Genomic DNA, 17,090 nt, shown 5'->3' with positions numbered 1-17,090 from the left:
AATATTTGAGCACTTTTAATTTGAAAAAAAAGTTTTTTCACAACAGAAAAATATAGAAATAAAAAAAAAACAATTAAATAAAAACTGATGGCAAAATAGAAAAAGAGCACAAAAGCAATTTTTTTTTCTGGACCTGCAAGTTTATAAAATAAACCCATTTGTAAAAATTCAGCATTTCAACAACAGTCTTGTGAGTGGATAATTAACCTTCAGAAACTTTTATTTGACAGCTGAAATGAACCGTGGATGTCCAAGCATATGTGCTGCTCGTTGACACATTATTCATCATGATAAAATTTCACTTTGGTTGATCAAATCAGGCCTCAAAATAAAGAGACTACAGCAAATAACTAAACATCCAGAGTAGGTCATTTATGTTGTTGTTTTTTTGTGTAAAAAAAAAACGCAGGAACAAAAAAATGACACAAGCCTTTTTTTGCGAATCATATCGGGAAGAAACAAAACTCGACAGAAATTCTCAACACAGTCAAGCTCAACACCACAATGCAATGTAAAAAACAACAAAAACGACAACAGAAAGACATACAGATACAGAAACACAGATGTTTTATTAAAGAGAGAGGGACAAATAGACGCATTAAAGATGAAGTTCTGCACGACACCAGCTCCCGAGCCGGCGCTTTTACATCTGATCGGACAGGACAGACCTGCAACCCGACCAATCAGAAAACAGATACAACTCTGAGGTAGATCAAAGGTCAAGCTGACCCGCACATCTAAATACACAATCACACAGACACACAGAATTCGGCTAAACTAAATGTATTAAAGACGACAGGCTTGTTTACAACCGTGTTATGATCCTGTTAGTAAGTCATCCCCTCATCCTGCTCAGAGATGTTCTTGTGTCCACATTTACGAAAACTAGAGTAAAGCTGATAGCAAAAAGACTTGAGGAAAACAGATGCAAATTTCAGCCAACCATTCAGGTTTTTTTTCTCTCCAAAATCCACTGTAGTAGTCCATACTATTGTAAAGTTTTCAATAGCAGGCAAGAAAAAGTCTTTGGTGGAAAGTGTCATAGTTGCCTTCAAGTTGCATGTTTGTTATATTGTTTTATTGAACTATGATTCAGAAGTTGTGTGGATCTTTTTCTCTACTAAACTGTGATTTCATACATTTCCAAATTGATCCGTTCAGCATTAAGATTTATGGATCTTTCTGCAAATTACGGAGTGCTGAATTTTATTATTTTCTTGCAAAGTAGAAAATCCTCGGCTATTTAAGTAAATTTATACATTTCCTACTTACTACCTAATGAAACATTGCACTTCTGTCTTGTTTTGTACATCAAATAAATCCTGATGTGTTTGATGTGTTAGAAAAAATAAATAAAAAATAGCAAGAAAAACATCACAACCAGCCTAAAACAGAAGGAAAAATGTAAGCTTTCACAAATCCCTTTAATAGTCCCACCCTCCACCCACACATACCTCAACTAGTTTAACCCCACCCACTCAACCCAAGCAGTCATGCCCCACCTCCCACCAAACCCCGCCCACCCACCTAATCTTCTTCTCAACATTAGCTTCTATATCTAACAGACTTTACAAGTGGATTCAATAAAAAAACGTATCCACAACAGACACACGGTCCCTGAAACATAACGTCTTCAGAGCGAAATAAAACAAGTAAAAATTAAAGCTTCTGCTTATAGAGACAGGAATAAGGACCAATAGCCAGCAAGCATTACATCATTCTAAACCCCATCCACTACTAAAAGGCAAAAAGTGGAAGACCAAAAGCAAACAAAAACCTCTTCATTTTGTTTGCAACGGCAAATATTTTGTCTATAAAAACATATTAAAAACCATATTTAAAAAAATGTCATGCATCGAAAGGTCTCATCACCATCAGCGCTCTCTACATTATTCACAGACATGGTCTGCGTAATTAGTCCTTGGTAAAAAATAGGCATTTGCCATCTTCTCCTTCCTCTTACTAGCAAAATAAAACTCTGCTCCCCTTTTTATGTCCATAGATGGTGAAATATTGCCTTGTCTTGGTTTGTTGAAGAAAACATTTGCAGTTTAAAAGAGTTTTCTGAGGTTTCTTGTTGATTGCGTGAATCAGTTAATTAAACTGTGGACACATTTTCTGAAACCTGTGCACGCACGTCACTTCCTCTGATGTCACTTCCTCTAAAAGAAAGCAGAAGCTGTTACCATAGTAACTAGAAGTGGACTGTGTCTGGCTTTGACCACAGACAGTTAACCTGCAAGCAGACAAAACACAGAATAAATCTCAAGAAACAATTCAGCGATTTTTTTAGATGAATTTTTTACAACTTCATTTATGGCTGTTCATTTTTATTTCGATCTAAGAGCTATTTGTTATGTTTTTACTTGTGCTACAGCAAATGAATGCCATAGCAATCATTTTAGATAATTATTTCTGTATTCTGCATTTTACTTCATTTTATTATGCAGCATTTTATTTAAAACTTTATTGTATAGACCTATATTAATCAGACACGCTCGCTGGGACTCCAGTTAACTGCCGGTCTGTGTTTGGCTAGTGTACAACATAACTATTTATATTTTATTTAATTTATGTTCATATTAATTTATATTATTAATTTACTGTATAATAATTGTATTAAATTGCCTAATTTCTAGATATTAAAATATATAAAACATTTTTTTTGAAAAATATAACAAAAATAAAACAAAAATAAATAGTTATAGTAATATAACAGTATGAATGCAATAACAAAAAAATCTTATTACCGTTTTATTGCTTGTTGGCTTGGAAAGGATATGATGAAGGGTCAGAAGAGGAAACCTCTTGCGGCTGTACACTATTTTCCTGCTAAAATGGCCAGACACAAAATTAGATTTTCATCTGGACAAAAGAATAACTAAATTCAAAATAATCGGTTCAATAAAACAACAACAATAACAACAACACACAAACAAGGATAACAACCTGCATTATAAATGCAACTGAAGTACAGAACTGACCTCAGACTGGATAGGAGCTGGCTGGATGTGGGCGTATTGAGGGATGTAAGCTCCTTGCATTGCTGTGTTGGCTGGAATAAACTGCAGTAGAGCAAAATCATGAATTGTGTGACTTTATTAAAAACACAGGTGCTGATATTACTTATTAATTATCATATATGCCCATGCCATAGTAGCGTAAGCTGTGTGAGAGGATCGTACGGTCGCAGTGCCGCCCAGAGAGAGATGGCCCATCTGCTGGGCAAGAGGAGCCAACATAGCGGACTGCTGCATTGACATGGGATGTTCCATAGAGGGCGACAGAACTGCTCCCTGCAGAGGAGATATGAGGACATAATGAAAAAACAAGAACTTGACAACTTCAGAGAAAGAGAAGGAAACTATTCAAAGAGAAAGAGAAGGAAACTATTCAAATACAATTACAGTGCAAACTAAAAAAATGTTGCACTCATTGGGATAGACGTAGTAAATCCTACATTTAATTCATTCCAATCCTAAAATCAACACTGCCAGAAAAACTGATGTACTTTCTCAATACATGTTTTCAATCTTATTGGGAACGATTCATCGATGCATATTTAATAAAAAATATAAATGATTTTTTTCATCTTTTAAAAAAGGGTCAAAATTGGCTCTCCCTCTGACATCACTCAGGCCACAAAGGCTCATACTTATTGCTCAGGATTCAATTGATTCCACCTGGATAAAGTTACACTCTAAAATGAGTCACATTAGACAAAAAAAATGAGTCGTGTGTGTGATTTACATTGATGTCACACACATACACACACATCCCTCTGACTCATGTAAAAGTGGTATTATATCGTATAGAACGGGGGTGATGAAGAAAGTGAGTAACAAAGACAAAAGGTTAAAGGGAAAGTTCACCCAAAAATGAGATTCCGTCATCATTTATTCACCCTCAGATTGTTCCAAACTTGTATAACTTCTTTGTTCTGCTGAACACAAAGGAAGATATTTGGAAGAATGTCAGTATCCAAACAGATCTCATCCCCAATTGACTCGTATAGTAATTATTTTCCCTGCTATGGCAGTAAATAGGGGATGACATCTGTTTGGTTACTGACATTCTTCCAAATATCTTCCTTTGTGTTCAGTAGAACAAAGTTGTTTATACAGGTTTGGAACAATCTGAGGGTGAGTAAATGATGGTAGAATTTTCGTTTTGGGTGATCTACCCCTTTAAAGAGAGAGAGAGAGAGAGAGAGAGGCAGAATCATTGGGTCTTACTGGGTGCTGCATGATGTAAGGCTGATGTGGCATCCATGAGGGATTCTGTACCTGGAGTCAAACATACACAGACGTAAGATCAGGAAGCAGGTGCTGATATCAACATAGCGTGAATGTGAAGGTGAGGAAGAGTACCTGGTAAGTGGACATGGGAGAGATATATGGAGACATTCCTGGCTGAGCCATCAACCGGTTCCCCATTGGGTAAGGAGCAGCATAGTACCTGTGAGACATAGAATGAACGGATAAATGAGTCCCATACATCATAATACATTGCAATGCGCTTAGTGAAAATATTTTAGATATTTTGAGAGATATTTTGATGGCAAATATACTTGTATTTTATTAAATACGGAATAGTACTGATAAATATAAATTCTAATTGCATACTATTTTATTTAATATTCGTTTGTGCTTTGGATTTTGTATAAAATGTGATAGTGTCTAAAGTAATGCTGTCAAACCCATTAATCACAAGTAATCAATTGTTTACATAATGAATGTGGGTGTGGCAGTTATATTTATATGTATATAGACGGTTTTATCTTAACAACATTAACAACAAACCGAGAAGAACAGTTACTTGCCTAAGCTTGTCTCTTCAATATTTTGAATTTAAACTCAGCTCAACCGCTAGATGTCAATGTACTATACGGTTCGTTTAAATGTGACCGAACTACAGCACACATTCAACAAATTGTTTATTTAATAAAATGAACATACAATAGAATTCAACAAATCATTTATTTAATGCAATTATAATACAGTAAAATAATAATACAAATAAATATGAACATAAATTAAATTAAATTTAAATAGTTATATTATTAGACACTATCCAAACACAAATCGGAAGTTACCTGGTGGTCATGCGCGTGTCCAATAAAACGGTTTATATAAATACACAAGCATATATGTATCTATTTGAATAGGAGTAATACATATCAGAGGTGTCAATACAATTTTTCGAGTATCTTTATCAGGGCAATTTTATTTTTGGAAAAAAATTACATTATAAAGAAGACATTATACTTTTTTACTATTGCCAAATTTCATTAAATCCATTTTCCATTAATACTTAAGTACGTTACAAATCTACTATCTTACTTTTACTCAAGTTATTTTACGTAATAATTCTTTAGTAAAATTACTTGAGTAAAAGTAAGAAAGTACTATGATTTTAAATATACTTCTTTAATGTAAAAATTGACATGTATTTATCAAATGTTGTTGAGAAAAAGTATGACATAGACTACGCGTTGATCTGTGCATTAGATGTGGTATCGGAAGAGAATTCTAATTGCTATTAAGAGTTAAATATTGCTATTCCTTTAGGAAAGAAGAAGTGGTTTCTTACCCATTCTGAAGGGCAGTATTGGGGTCATAGGTCAAGGTCATTCCGCTCTAAAAAAGTACAACAATTGTTTTTAGTGGTTGCCATTACTTTGCAGTTAAAATATGTAAAGAATGACATTTGCGTAATGCATCATAACTAGAACCAGACAATGCATGACGTCATACACAGTTACAAATATAAATGGCTCTTTTCACATCATGACACACCCCTCGCCGTCTGTCAGCCTCAAGCACGCAAATAGAAACAGGACTTACTAGTCTCACCTCGGCGTCTCGTGTCCAGGATCTGCCGTTGGGGATGTATTTAGCCTGACTCTGTCTCTTCTTCTGCCCGCCATCAGCAAACTTACACAATAACGGCTCTGATGCACCTGTAATATGCACACACATCATTTCATGTATTGTACAGAACACTGACAAAGGCTATAAATAGCCTATAGACAAAACTATAATATGTCTTTGTGTGTGTATTTACCCAGCATTCCAGAGGAGGATTTAATGAACTTCCCATTGAAGTGAGAGATCACAGCATCACATTTCTCTGTGGACTCCATCCTGAAAATAAAGAGAGAGAGAATGGCACATCCGCACAGAGAAACAAAGTATCTGACAACGTTTCACACATGAAAACATTGTCACTGACCTGGCGAATCCCACTCCCCGGCTGACTCCGTTACTGTCGCGGAGGATGCGTGTGGAGATGACCTGTCCGAAGGGTTTGAGGAGGTTCTCCAGCTCCTGCTCATCCATAGAAATGGGCAGGTTGGACAGGTACAGGTTAGTCGGGTCCTGTTCCTGTTGCTGTATTCAAACAATATAAAGTAAAACACACGGGATGATGGTACATAATGTTGAAATGTCATTCAAAACCCATATCAATTCAGTTATGTAACGTATTTCAAAGTGAAACACGATATGAGATATACCGCGGAAAAAAGGTAGGGTGGGAACTAGACGAAAGATTGAAGATCTGGACTTTTCTTTTGATGTGAGTGCTTTGCGACCATACAATTCCAACAAAGGATGTTTAAAATGACAAAAGTGCTTTTCACAATTTTGTTTCATTCTTAAAAAGCAGTTTTACATGCAAATAGAATAATGTAGTTTTGAATAAGTAAATATACAGAAAATATAGAATACATGTTATTATCGCAATTTTCTTAATACATCATACTTTGACGAAACAGAAGCTCTAGTTTGTAACTGGAATTTTCTCTTTGTAGTGCTTATATGAGCTTTGTATGTCAAATTTGTCAATGGAGAATATGAAATTTGATGGGCATCTCTGCAAGCTATTCTACATGTATCAGCAGAAAAAAGGGAACGGCCAGGATTAGACATCATTCCTCTACACACATCATTCCTCTACACATGACCATCAATTTCATTGCACGCTACACATACTACACACTGGAAAGTGGGAGAGTAAAATGCTGAAAAAGGGGGCAGATTAAAAATTGAAGATGCAGGCAGAAGCGCTCGGCAGAACCTGCGAGGAGGTCACTGCAGGATTGCTGCAAGCGTACTCCTCTACCGCACAAATTTGCACAGAAAATGTGTCTGAATGGACGAGTGAAAAGGTAGAGAGACAAAAGCGGTTATTTCCTAATCGATCGGCATAGACGGGGCAATGGGGCATGAACAAGATACGCAGACAAAAAATGGAAGTGATGTCAGCGTTGACTCACCTTGGCCATCTGAGCTTGAACTCCAGTTGTCTTAAGTGCTGCAACGGCTTTTTGTGCTGACACAGGACTGTCAAAATCCACAAACCCATATCCTACAAAAATGACACAATGCTTAACCACACACACAATATCACACATCCATAGTCTGGGAAATGTTGAGGCCACATCATCATATAACTGAAGTCATTGTTTGAGTTTATATAATGACTATTTCACTTGTAGGTCCTACAATAAGCATCAAGAATGAAGGTATAATATATCAGACCGTAATTATATATGAGATGATAAAAATCAAGCTGTCCAAAGAGCTTCATTCCTTTTTACTGAGTTTTAGTTACTCACCAAAGCCAATTTGGCGCTTATCAAATGTTCATGTTAGACCTCGGTTATACACAACAGTTAGGTACAAGTAAACATAGAATTACATAACAAACCTTTGCATTTGTTTGTAGTCTTGTCGAGTATGGCTTTCGTGGACACGATTTTACCGTATCTGTTTACAAAGAGAGCAAAACAAGCGAGGTTAACCATGGGCTCAGTTCTTTAAGTCAGCCGGCGTGTTAAATGACACTACAGCACAGGAATTCATGACCTGCAGGACATGAAACTCAAGATCTTCAATAATCCCCAAGCCGAGAAAGAATAACACCACCCAAAAGAGCTCTCAAAGTCCTTTTTAAACACATTTAATGCAGAAACAAAGGGTAGATTGTGACAGAATCATCCGCGGACACTTGATGCCGTCACTCCGGGTGCTGAGTGACAGACAAGGGCCGAGCTGCTTTAAAGGAGAGTCTATGTGAAACCTGTTATTACAGAACACAAATCACCACCGTCCAAAGAAAAACTCACGGCTTAGCATGTGTATGTGTGTGTGTGTGTGTGACGGAAAACAGTGTTTAAGTTCATCCAAAAATACAAATTCTTTCATCATTTACTCATCCATCGTGTCTGTATATGACTTTACTTCTTCTGCAGAGCACAAAAGAAGATATTGGTAACCAAACAACATTGTACCCCATTGACTTCCACTGTGTTCGACAAAAGAAAAAAAGCGTCATAAATGATGGGTAAGTAAATGACAGAATGTTTATTTTAGGGTAAGATACCTTTTTGAAATACAGGTAATAGCACAATTAAATTTTGTATAAATTATTACTAGATAGTGCATGAAGACATTCATTCATTACACAGGTAATATAAGGTCAGATCAAGCACATTGCATTGTGGGATACAGTCATACGTGCAGCTCTCGTATACCCTGCACGTTTCTGGAAATATTAGGTCATCCATATTTTGCATGCAGACAGAAAATTTGCATAGTGTGCATGCACAGTACACATACTGCACGCTTGCCAAAACAGTCGTACGCTATACTGAACACAGCCAATGTGTTTATTTTTGAGGCTTTCCCTTTTATTTATTTTAATGTGTGTTAAATAGAAGTGACAGAAAAGAGGGCGTGTTATTAACACAACATGGGAGTCATGAAAGACATGCGCTAACCACTACACACAAAATTGGAACGACTGTGTTTCTTGCGAATGTATTCACATTTCCGCAGGACTAGATTTATTGACGCGTCCCTCACGAGGCTTGCGAAAGCCGTGACAGTAGTGCTGATTTCAAAGGGGCTGTTTTTCATTCCCCTCCACCAAAGGCCCTATTTTCAACTGTCATATATATAGATGCTCTTCCCTGGCTTAATAAATAAATGTTTATTCATGCACAGCGTGACGTTGGCAGTGCTGCGCAAGCAAACGCTTGTTGTGAAAAGGCGTGACACAAGGGAGGGAAAAGCAGAGCCAATCGTGTTCCGCACACGGATCACAAGACTTCGCGAGCTGGAGGACCACATGACCTTGCCCCTGACCCGTACGCTCGAGCGGGGAGGCCCCGTTTCCTGCCCCCACCGGCAGAATTCAGTCAGCGACTCCCGGAGCGGCGCTGCGTTTCTGCCTGATGCGGATCAAGCAAATCAATCCGCCACTCTGTGATTAAAACGGCTCCGGAAAGCGAGGTTACAATGTCACGCGAGACCTCAAAGCTGAACGGACACATTCCATACTGTAATTTAACTGAAATATAGAGCCGCTGGTAACAAGCATGAATTCAGTGGTATTGTGTGTACAGTTGGAATGCATGTATGACCCCGGCTTCACTTTTGACCAGGACACAAGCCAAGAGGATTATGGGCCCCCCAACTGTCTCTTTACAATCAATTTGAGGGATTACCATGGCGATGGCGGTTCTCCAGGGGGCTGTGAGGGGTAAATTAACCCACGGTGGGAATGTTTAAATGGAGCACACACAGGATCAAGGCGCCACTGCTGTAAAAGCCCTCTCACGCAGTTATAAACACACACACGTTTACGAATAATATAACTTTGCGTTAGATACGACACACTGATGGGAAATAACGTAAGAAAAACATATATTCCACTGGGTAAAGGGGCATTAAAATTAGCAGAGGCCGTCTTGCAATATTGTAGGGGAACTAAGCAACGCAACAAATGTTTGGAACCATGCTCTGAACTCAGTGATAGCCGTGCGACTTTTCCTGCGTCAGTTTTTGCTGAATCACGGCTGCTGGCCTCATACTGCAGGCATTGCTCACACACTGGTCTGGTATGAACCAGCGGATCACAAACACACACTGTTGAAGATTCAGATGGTGACATGTGAAGACTTCGTGAAGCCACAAGCCAAGAAAGAGAGATCTGATATGAAAAGGGAGTTCTGCATAAACTATATCTGCGAATTTATATTTATATCTGTGAAAAGTTCATGCTTTGACCTAAATGTATGAATAGTATATATTATTATTATTTTCGTTTTTTCTAAATTTAGTATTTAAAGGTATGTGTTTAGGTTAAATTATAATTTTTGTTTAGTTCTGTGAACATTGTTTCTCATTATTTCAAATAATTTTGTTTTATAATTTTATAATTTTATAGTTTTATAATTTTATAAAATGTATAATTTTGCAGAAAATGAACACTGGAGAAACAGGTCAAAACAACAGACCTCAAATACAGCAAAGAAAACAAGTTAATATTCACGTTTAAGCAACAAAACATTAATATTTGTAATTGTATGTAGGAAACTTTAAAGAAAAATGATGCGATAACCTACATTTTTATCACATGTGTCTTGTCATGTTGTCAGTCTTTAACATTGCTGTTGTATGACTTTATGTCACTCCTGAGGTTTGATTTGTTGAAATGAAACACACACTGGACTGAAACGGACACGACACATCTAGACATGCTAATTAAATAACAATTCGGAATGGTCTCTTAATTTTTTCCACGGCTGTGCAGTATATCCTATAATTCAATGCACATACTGTATCCCACAACTGAGTGCACTCTGTATGACCTCCAGAGTGATGTATAGCCCAGAAATAATATTAACCACAGATTTATAATAATGACTTAAGATATTTCACAAAAGTAAATTAAAAATGGAAAAAAATAAGTTTTATAGTCTTGTTTAACATACTTAAAAAATGAACAATTAAAATATATAATGATATTAAACCTGTTAAATAAATACTATAGAAAATATGTGATTTACAGTGCAACCACACAATATTCTGTAAGCAGTAAGCTATATAGCATTTCAATAGAGCCCATAATATCAGCAACGCGGGAGGTTTAACTGGATATTAGTGGTGAAGAAAGCTGAATTGTTGTGGATGTTTTCTAGAAAAACAGGCTCATGACTGTTTGACCTGTTCTGACAACCTCACATGTTCAGGCTGCTGACAGACACCTGCTCAAATCTCACACTATAAATAAAATACACAAAAATAAAATTGCATTTGTCATACGTCTACACAATTGGAGTCTAGATTGCTTGCACCAGCAATGCAAAGGTCAGCGAAGGCACTCTAAGTCACTTTGTATAAATGTTTGATAAATGCATATACGTGAATGCAATGACTGTCAGAAGAACATGACAGCAACCGCTGCCTGAAATACTCACGGCTGGCAGAGTTTGACAAGGTCATGATCGGTAGTTCCTGGTGGTAACCCGCGGATGTAGAGGTTTGTTTTGCTTAGTTGCTCCCAGCCGGTCGTGCTGCTGCTACTACTGCTGTTGTTGGTGCTCGGACTGGGCGGGGCCATGGGGAGGGTGGGTGGAGGAACCGGCTGTCATGGAGAAGAACAACAATTTCATTGATTTGATGGAATGCAAAAGCTCAACCAATGGCATAAACTCATTTTGATTTGTTCAATTTTGTTTGCCGAAACACAGAAATTGAATACCATCTTTTTCCTTCAATATTAAACTCCTTGTCCTTAAGTTTATGATTAGAAAAGCTTCACTAATGGAGACATTATAGGTATAACAGTAAAAAGATAATACTCCTCTCACTATCTCCTCAAACATCAGGGCCAGTCAATTTATCATGATGATATCAAAAACTCTGTCTGTATCTGTAGTGAACTGGTGTTATTATTGCACGTTCAGTCATCGCCAGTGAGTCTACCCACATCCCAACTCCCCACAGTCTAATTCCCATTAAAGCAAAGCACAAGCAGGCCTACAGGCACAGTCAGCCTTTCAACACTCGTATCAGTCCAATCTACGCGGTCTTCCAGAACTGAAAGTGCTGGGATTATTTTACTGGAAGAAAGCCCATTTAACACTGCAGAAATTCATAATGCTGCACCTTCTGCTTTGAAGTTGTGCCACATATCGACATTTCTGTTGTTATTTACTCCATTTTAAGGTTGTTTCATATTTGTATGCCTTTCCTACATATACGCATGGACCAAAAAAGAGAAATTTTTAAAGTATTGATGCCTCTTTTACACATACATAAAGACTGTCAAGAAAAGCATGAGAAGGCTATAGGTGCATCATAGCGTTTTTAAGCAGCTGAACAAGCTAGCGCTCTTCTGAGGATGTTTAAGAGCGTTGTGGAGGCACTTCGCCTGCCATGAAACAAATATCCACGAAAGTAATGTGTTGCTAGCATCCCATTTAGCAGATTAGTTTGCCATTTGTTTTTTTAAAAATTCCCCCTGCTGTCTATAATTTCGTCCCTAATTGTTGACCATCAAAATTACATTTAAAGTTTTTTCCAGTGAAAATAACACTAATGTAACTCTACACAAAAGCCTGCAACCATTAGGCAAAAAAGCATAACGGCTAATGCTAACTCCCTGGCTTCAGCAGAACGTAGGAAAGGAGACAGGATGCTATTTTTTTGAATGGATGTAAATGGGTTTTGTTAGCCGTTACGGGATCTCCAATTGAAAGTATTACAGACCCTCCCATCTCTACAATAAGAGTATCTCTGTCTACTCTACACCTCAGCTTCATTAAGTTCACGCAGATGCATGAATATGCTCCGCCTCCACTTAATCGCATTCAGCAATTCCAGACAGTGCTAAAACAGAAAAAGAAACTGAGAGCTGTCGTAGCAGAGCAGCGATCATTTAAGCCCAAATCTATGCATCATATTTGCATATTTATGTCTCAAACTGCTGATCCACAGGGGTCATATAAGTTGATGTGATTGGTTACAGGTTTATGAAGGCATTAACCAGATGCCGTTTCAAACCACATTTTTTTAGAAGCCATTCACACGGAGACACGTTAAGCTGTATATGTAAATCGTATATCAGCGTTTCGTCCAGACTGAAAACCGCTATTTTTGAAACCGGGTCCCAGAGTGGATAAATCTAAAAACGCCACCCTTGTGTTTTCGTGTGTACAGCCGATCCGTATATTTTCAAAAACAATGATTTTATCACCCCAGCACAAAGTTCAGCACATTCTCCTTCTTTGTGGCAGAATTACAACGCTACATACTGATTTGGCATGTAAATCATGACGGCATGATGACACCGTGAAAAGGAATAAAGGGATAAGATAGTCTTTGGTAAAGCGCAGTTTTATGGTTTGTCTTAAAACATATTAAAAACACCACATAAACAACATTAAAAACTAGATTTACAGGGGGTCTTTAACACATTTATTATCCCGCTAAACCGGGGATGTCATCCGGCACAAATGTAGATACTCAAAGACCAACAATAATATTAACTTCACATGTATTGTTCTGTCATTGCACAAGTAGGAGGAGATGGTTGGCGTTGGTGAAATTTGTTCCATCCTCCTGCATTGTGATGGGACATCTGAGTAAAATGTAATGATGACAGCAACATTTTGCCTAAAGTTTCTTTGCAAGTGGAAAAAAAACAGAAAGGTCCTAGTGCTCAGTTTGGAATAAACTGAATAAAACGCCATAATTAACTAAAGACTGTCGTAAGGCAATCGTTCAGTTTTGTAAACCAAATCAACAGATTCATTGAAATGACCAAACTACTCACGACAGACTAAATGATGACAGATGTTTTGGGTGAGCTATTTTTTTATGATGTGTTTACAAAGTCATGTAACCGCAACAAAAATACATGGTCAGAACATTTAGTGAGGTATGCTTTTATGCATCTTTCAGTCCCAGTGGGACAACTGTTGCTTACAAAAAACATCATCAAACTCACCCAACTGCACAACACTCTTAAAAATGTAAGTGATAGTTCACCAAAAAAATGAAAATTCTGTCATCATTTATTCATCCTCTTGTCATTTCAAACATTTATGACTTTCCTTCTATAGATCACGAAAGGAGATATGTTGAAGAAAGTTGATAACCGAACAGCACTGGTTTCCTATTTACTTCTATGCATGGACACAAAACCAATGCAAGTGAATGGGGTCCGGTTAACAACATTCTTCAGAATATCTTCTTTTATGTTCTGCGGAAGGAAGAAAGTCATACAGATTTGAAATGACAAGAGGGTGAGTAAATGATGACAGAAGTTTATTTTTTGGTGAACTATCACTTTAATTTTTAAGAGTGTTGTGCAGTTGAGTGAACTATCACTTTAAGGTGCTTCATGATGCCATAGAAGAGCCATTTTTGGAATCTGAATGGTTCCGTGAAGAACCTTTGACCTCCAAAGTCAATTTTGGTTTTACGAAAGCGTTGTTATGATGATAAAGCATCTTTACACCATATAAAAAAGAAACGGTGAATGGGTTTTTGGGGAACCAAAACTGCTTCTTCTATTGTGATGTCTCTAGAACTCTACTTGAGAAGAGAGGAAGGAATGTTTTTCAGAGAAAGATCATATGATGCAGGAGTGCTCTGGGATACAGGATGTGTGGGCCCCTCGCCCACCCTGAACAGTGGCCACCACAGCCCACATCACTGACTCACTTCCTGTTTCTTAGTCATTCATTAAAACGGCTTCATTTCTCACAGCCGTCACAAAATGGCTGCCTGTTAAACATCAGCGGGCAGATGTTCTTGTCCAATAAAAGTGACACAAAACAACAGACACAATTGGACCGCTGCTCTATAATGAAAGAACATTTATAAATGTTATAACCGCGTGTGTAAAAAACGAATGTAGAGGAGCTCAATCACATGCGTGTTGTGTGTATATGTGGCCACACCACATAAAAAGCCACCTGACTGTAACTCAGTGGGGTAAGAGGGGTGTTTTCTGACACACTGACCCGTTTCCCCAGCAGCGCCTCACACACTTGTGCACTGAGGTGAAACTGGACGTGGCCCCTTAAGCTTGTTAGTGTCTGCTAATTACCGAGGCAGGAGATAGTGCCACTTTTCCTTCCACGGCGGCGTGAAAACCACACAATCACAATGATTTGTGGGAACATAAAGCAGAACAGGATTGAGCCGACAGAAAATGCTGGGGGACACAAAAAGAGCTAATCCACAAATTGAAATGAGAAAGGTGAACGAGATGGACAGATGGAGATAATGTCCTAGTTTCCGCTTCAATCCGTCAGTTCACAGGTCCCACATTTTCATTTTTATTTTACCTTTCAACATTGAGAGCTATTGATTTAAGCGTCGTTGACTGCCTGAGGAACATCTTCCGCTTCATCGACAGGGAAAATAACAAAGTCATGGGAAGGGTAACCATGACATAGAAAAAGCAATGAGTTGGAGAGAGGGCAAGAGAGCCAGCAAGGCGGGGGATCACATTCAATATCCAAACCATTTCTCATAGTCTGTGCGTCCCTTGGGTCCTGAGCTATGCGCTGTAGTCATCCTACACCATATGGTTCCTATAAACTGTGAAATCTGGGAGCCCATTAACTTCTGCTACCTCCATCAAGCCATCCCTCTCCGAGCGCGCCATTTAAGCGCCTATGCAAATACGTGTGTAAATGTGTGATTTCACGCAGCGTGTGCGTGAGTGCGTCATAAGTTCTGACATTTACAGATATGGAACGTATACGACAAGCTATGTTAAATACAATTTCACAGGCCACGCCCACCCGGCCGGCTAATCACCGGACGCACTCATGAATATTAAATAGGCTGAGATTCTTCAGAACACACCCAACAATCTCTTAACCCAAGTTGCCATGGTAGACTTTCATCACAGACTTCTCTCCTCCTCACCTCACCCATTAACACCAGCTCTGTGAATATTAAAACGGTCTTTTAAAAGCCACTTTACGTACATTAGTGACGTACCGTACACTTTGCGACGCTTTAAAGGCAAGATAAGGAATTCGTTCAAGAACGACGAAACACATCCTGGACGCAAATAACAAAATGTTGAAATGTTATAAAGTGAAATATCGCTTTATTACAGTGTTATTGATGCAGTTATATTCCTAAGCTCACCGCGACATCCCAAAGTAATGAGAGAGAAAAAGAAGCTGGTTTCCGGACTCCGGTTCCATCAATAGACTTTATAAATGCCGCATTGTGCCATAGTACAGTATGTAATATCAATGTGTAAAAAACACACATCTTCGAGATCTGAATGAGCAAATCTATATATTCAGACGCATGATAACGAAAGCAGAATAATTCGTTAACCCGAGAAAACAATTAAGGTCGAATAGTATAACGTTACTCTAAAAGCAAAGTCTATGTGTCAAAACCTAGACAGACCTATCTAGACAGCATTTTAAGGCCATTATTGGTAGGTGTTTGCCGTATTTATGTATTATTGCGAATCAGGTGAGCTCACAAATGCTGTAGACAGTTTAGTTGGTTTTATAACACAGCAGTTGTAAGCGTGCGCGCGCACTAACAAGATGGGTTAAATACATTCTGTCCCAGGTAACGTTAAATGATCTATAGACCCGCTGTGAGTCCATTCCTTACATCTCAATATCTTTACCATCATCATCATCACCAGCTGCAATGTGTCTCACTTCACCTACCTGCTTTCGGTACGATGGAGTTCTTAGTGGATTGGCCGTATTCGCGAAGATCATTCTGTATTCCCTGACGTTATCTGACCCGGCGATGAATAAAAAAAAAACACTCTCAAAATCAGATAGTTGATATTGGGTTACAGAAGAGAACAGCAGGTTTTCCACATCGCACTTTTAATGTTGGGATCGGAGTAAAGCGGTAATCCGTGCTCGAGGAGGTGAGATTTCTGACAAATGATAATAATAAAAAACCTCGCGCGATCGCGTTAACCGATGCTTTAGTCCCACCTTGGGTTGTCCGACCAGTTTCGGTAAATCGCCTGGTTCATTGATCTCGGTTCTGTTGCCCGCAGCGAAGACCCACCTACCGAGGACCGATCCATTCTGAAGTCAGAAAGCAGGGTAATGACGTATCTCGTTCATATTCAGGACGGATACTTTCTCAAATACACTTCAAGATACATGCACGAAGTCAGTATATGTTTATAAACAGCACGACGTTTCAAACTCTACGTGGACACACAGTCAAAGAGGGTCTTACATGTAGTTCGCATTTGACGTCTCCCCCTTCATGTGGTTT

At 38.4% G+C, this 17,090-nt stretch overlaps 1 protein-coding gene across 4 annotated transcripts; it reads right to left on the bottom strand.

The window, feature by feature from the left end:
• Nucleotides 1–16,869, bottom strand: rbms1a (RNA binding motif, single stranded interacting protein 1a). Of its 4 annotated transcripts, none has more exons than XM_056734789.1 (14): nucleotides 16,517–16,869; nucleotides 11,270–11,436; nucleotides 7,714–7,772; nucleotides 7,280–7,371; nucleotides 6,235–6,392; nucleotides 6,067–6,146; nucleotides 5,856–5,962; nucleotides 5,593–5,639; nucleotides 4,371–4,458; nucleotides 4,236–4,286; nucleotides 3,153–3,296; nucleotides 2,985–3,065; nucleotides 2,751–2,832; nucleotides 1–2,236 (listed from the first exon to the last, which is right to left on the bottom strand). In XM_056734789.1, the coding sequence occupies exons 1-13, from the start codon at nucleotides 16,568–16,570 to the stop codon at nucleotides 2,755–2,757; spliced, it is 1,206 nt and encodes a 401-aa protein (XP_056590767.1). In that variant the 5' UTR covers nucleotides 16,571–16,869; the 3' UTR covers nucleotides 1–2,236; nucleotides 2,751–2,754. The 4 variants fall into 4 exon arrangements, with proteins under 4 accessions (XP_056590767.1, XP_056590766.1, XP_056590768.1 ...); XM_056734788.1 differs by having other exon boundaries at nucleotides 5,847–5,962; nucleotides 16,517–16,867; XM_056734790.1 differs by having other exon boundaries at nucleotides 3,186–3,296; nucleotides 5,847–5,962; nucleotides 16,517–16,867.
• Between the last annotated feature and the right edge of the window lie 221 nt (nucleotides 16,870–17,090).

This window comes from Triplophysa dalaica, chromosome 21 (genome assembly GCF_015846415.1).
Source record: "Triplophysa dalaica isolate WHDGS20190420 chromosome 21, ASM1584641v1, whole genome shotgun sequence".
Classification (NCBI taxonomy): Eukaryota; Metazoa; Chordata; class Actinopteri; order Cypriniformes; family Nemacheilidae; genus Triplophysa; species Triplophysa dalaica.
This window is presented reverse-complemented; position numbering and strand designations above follow the sequence as displayed.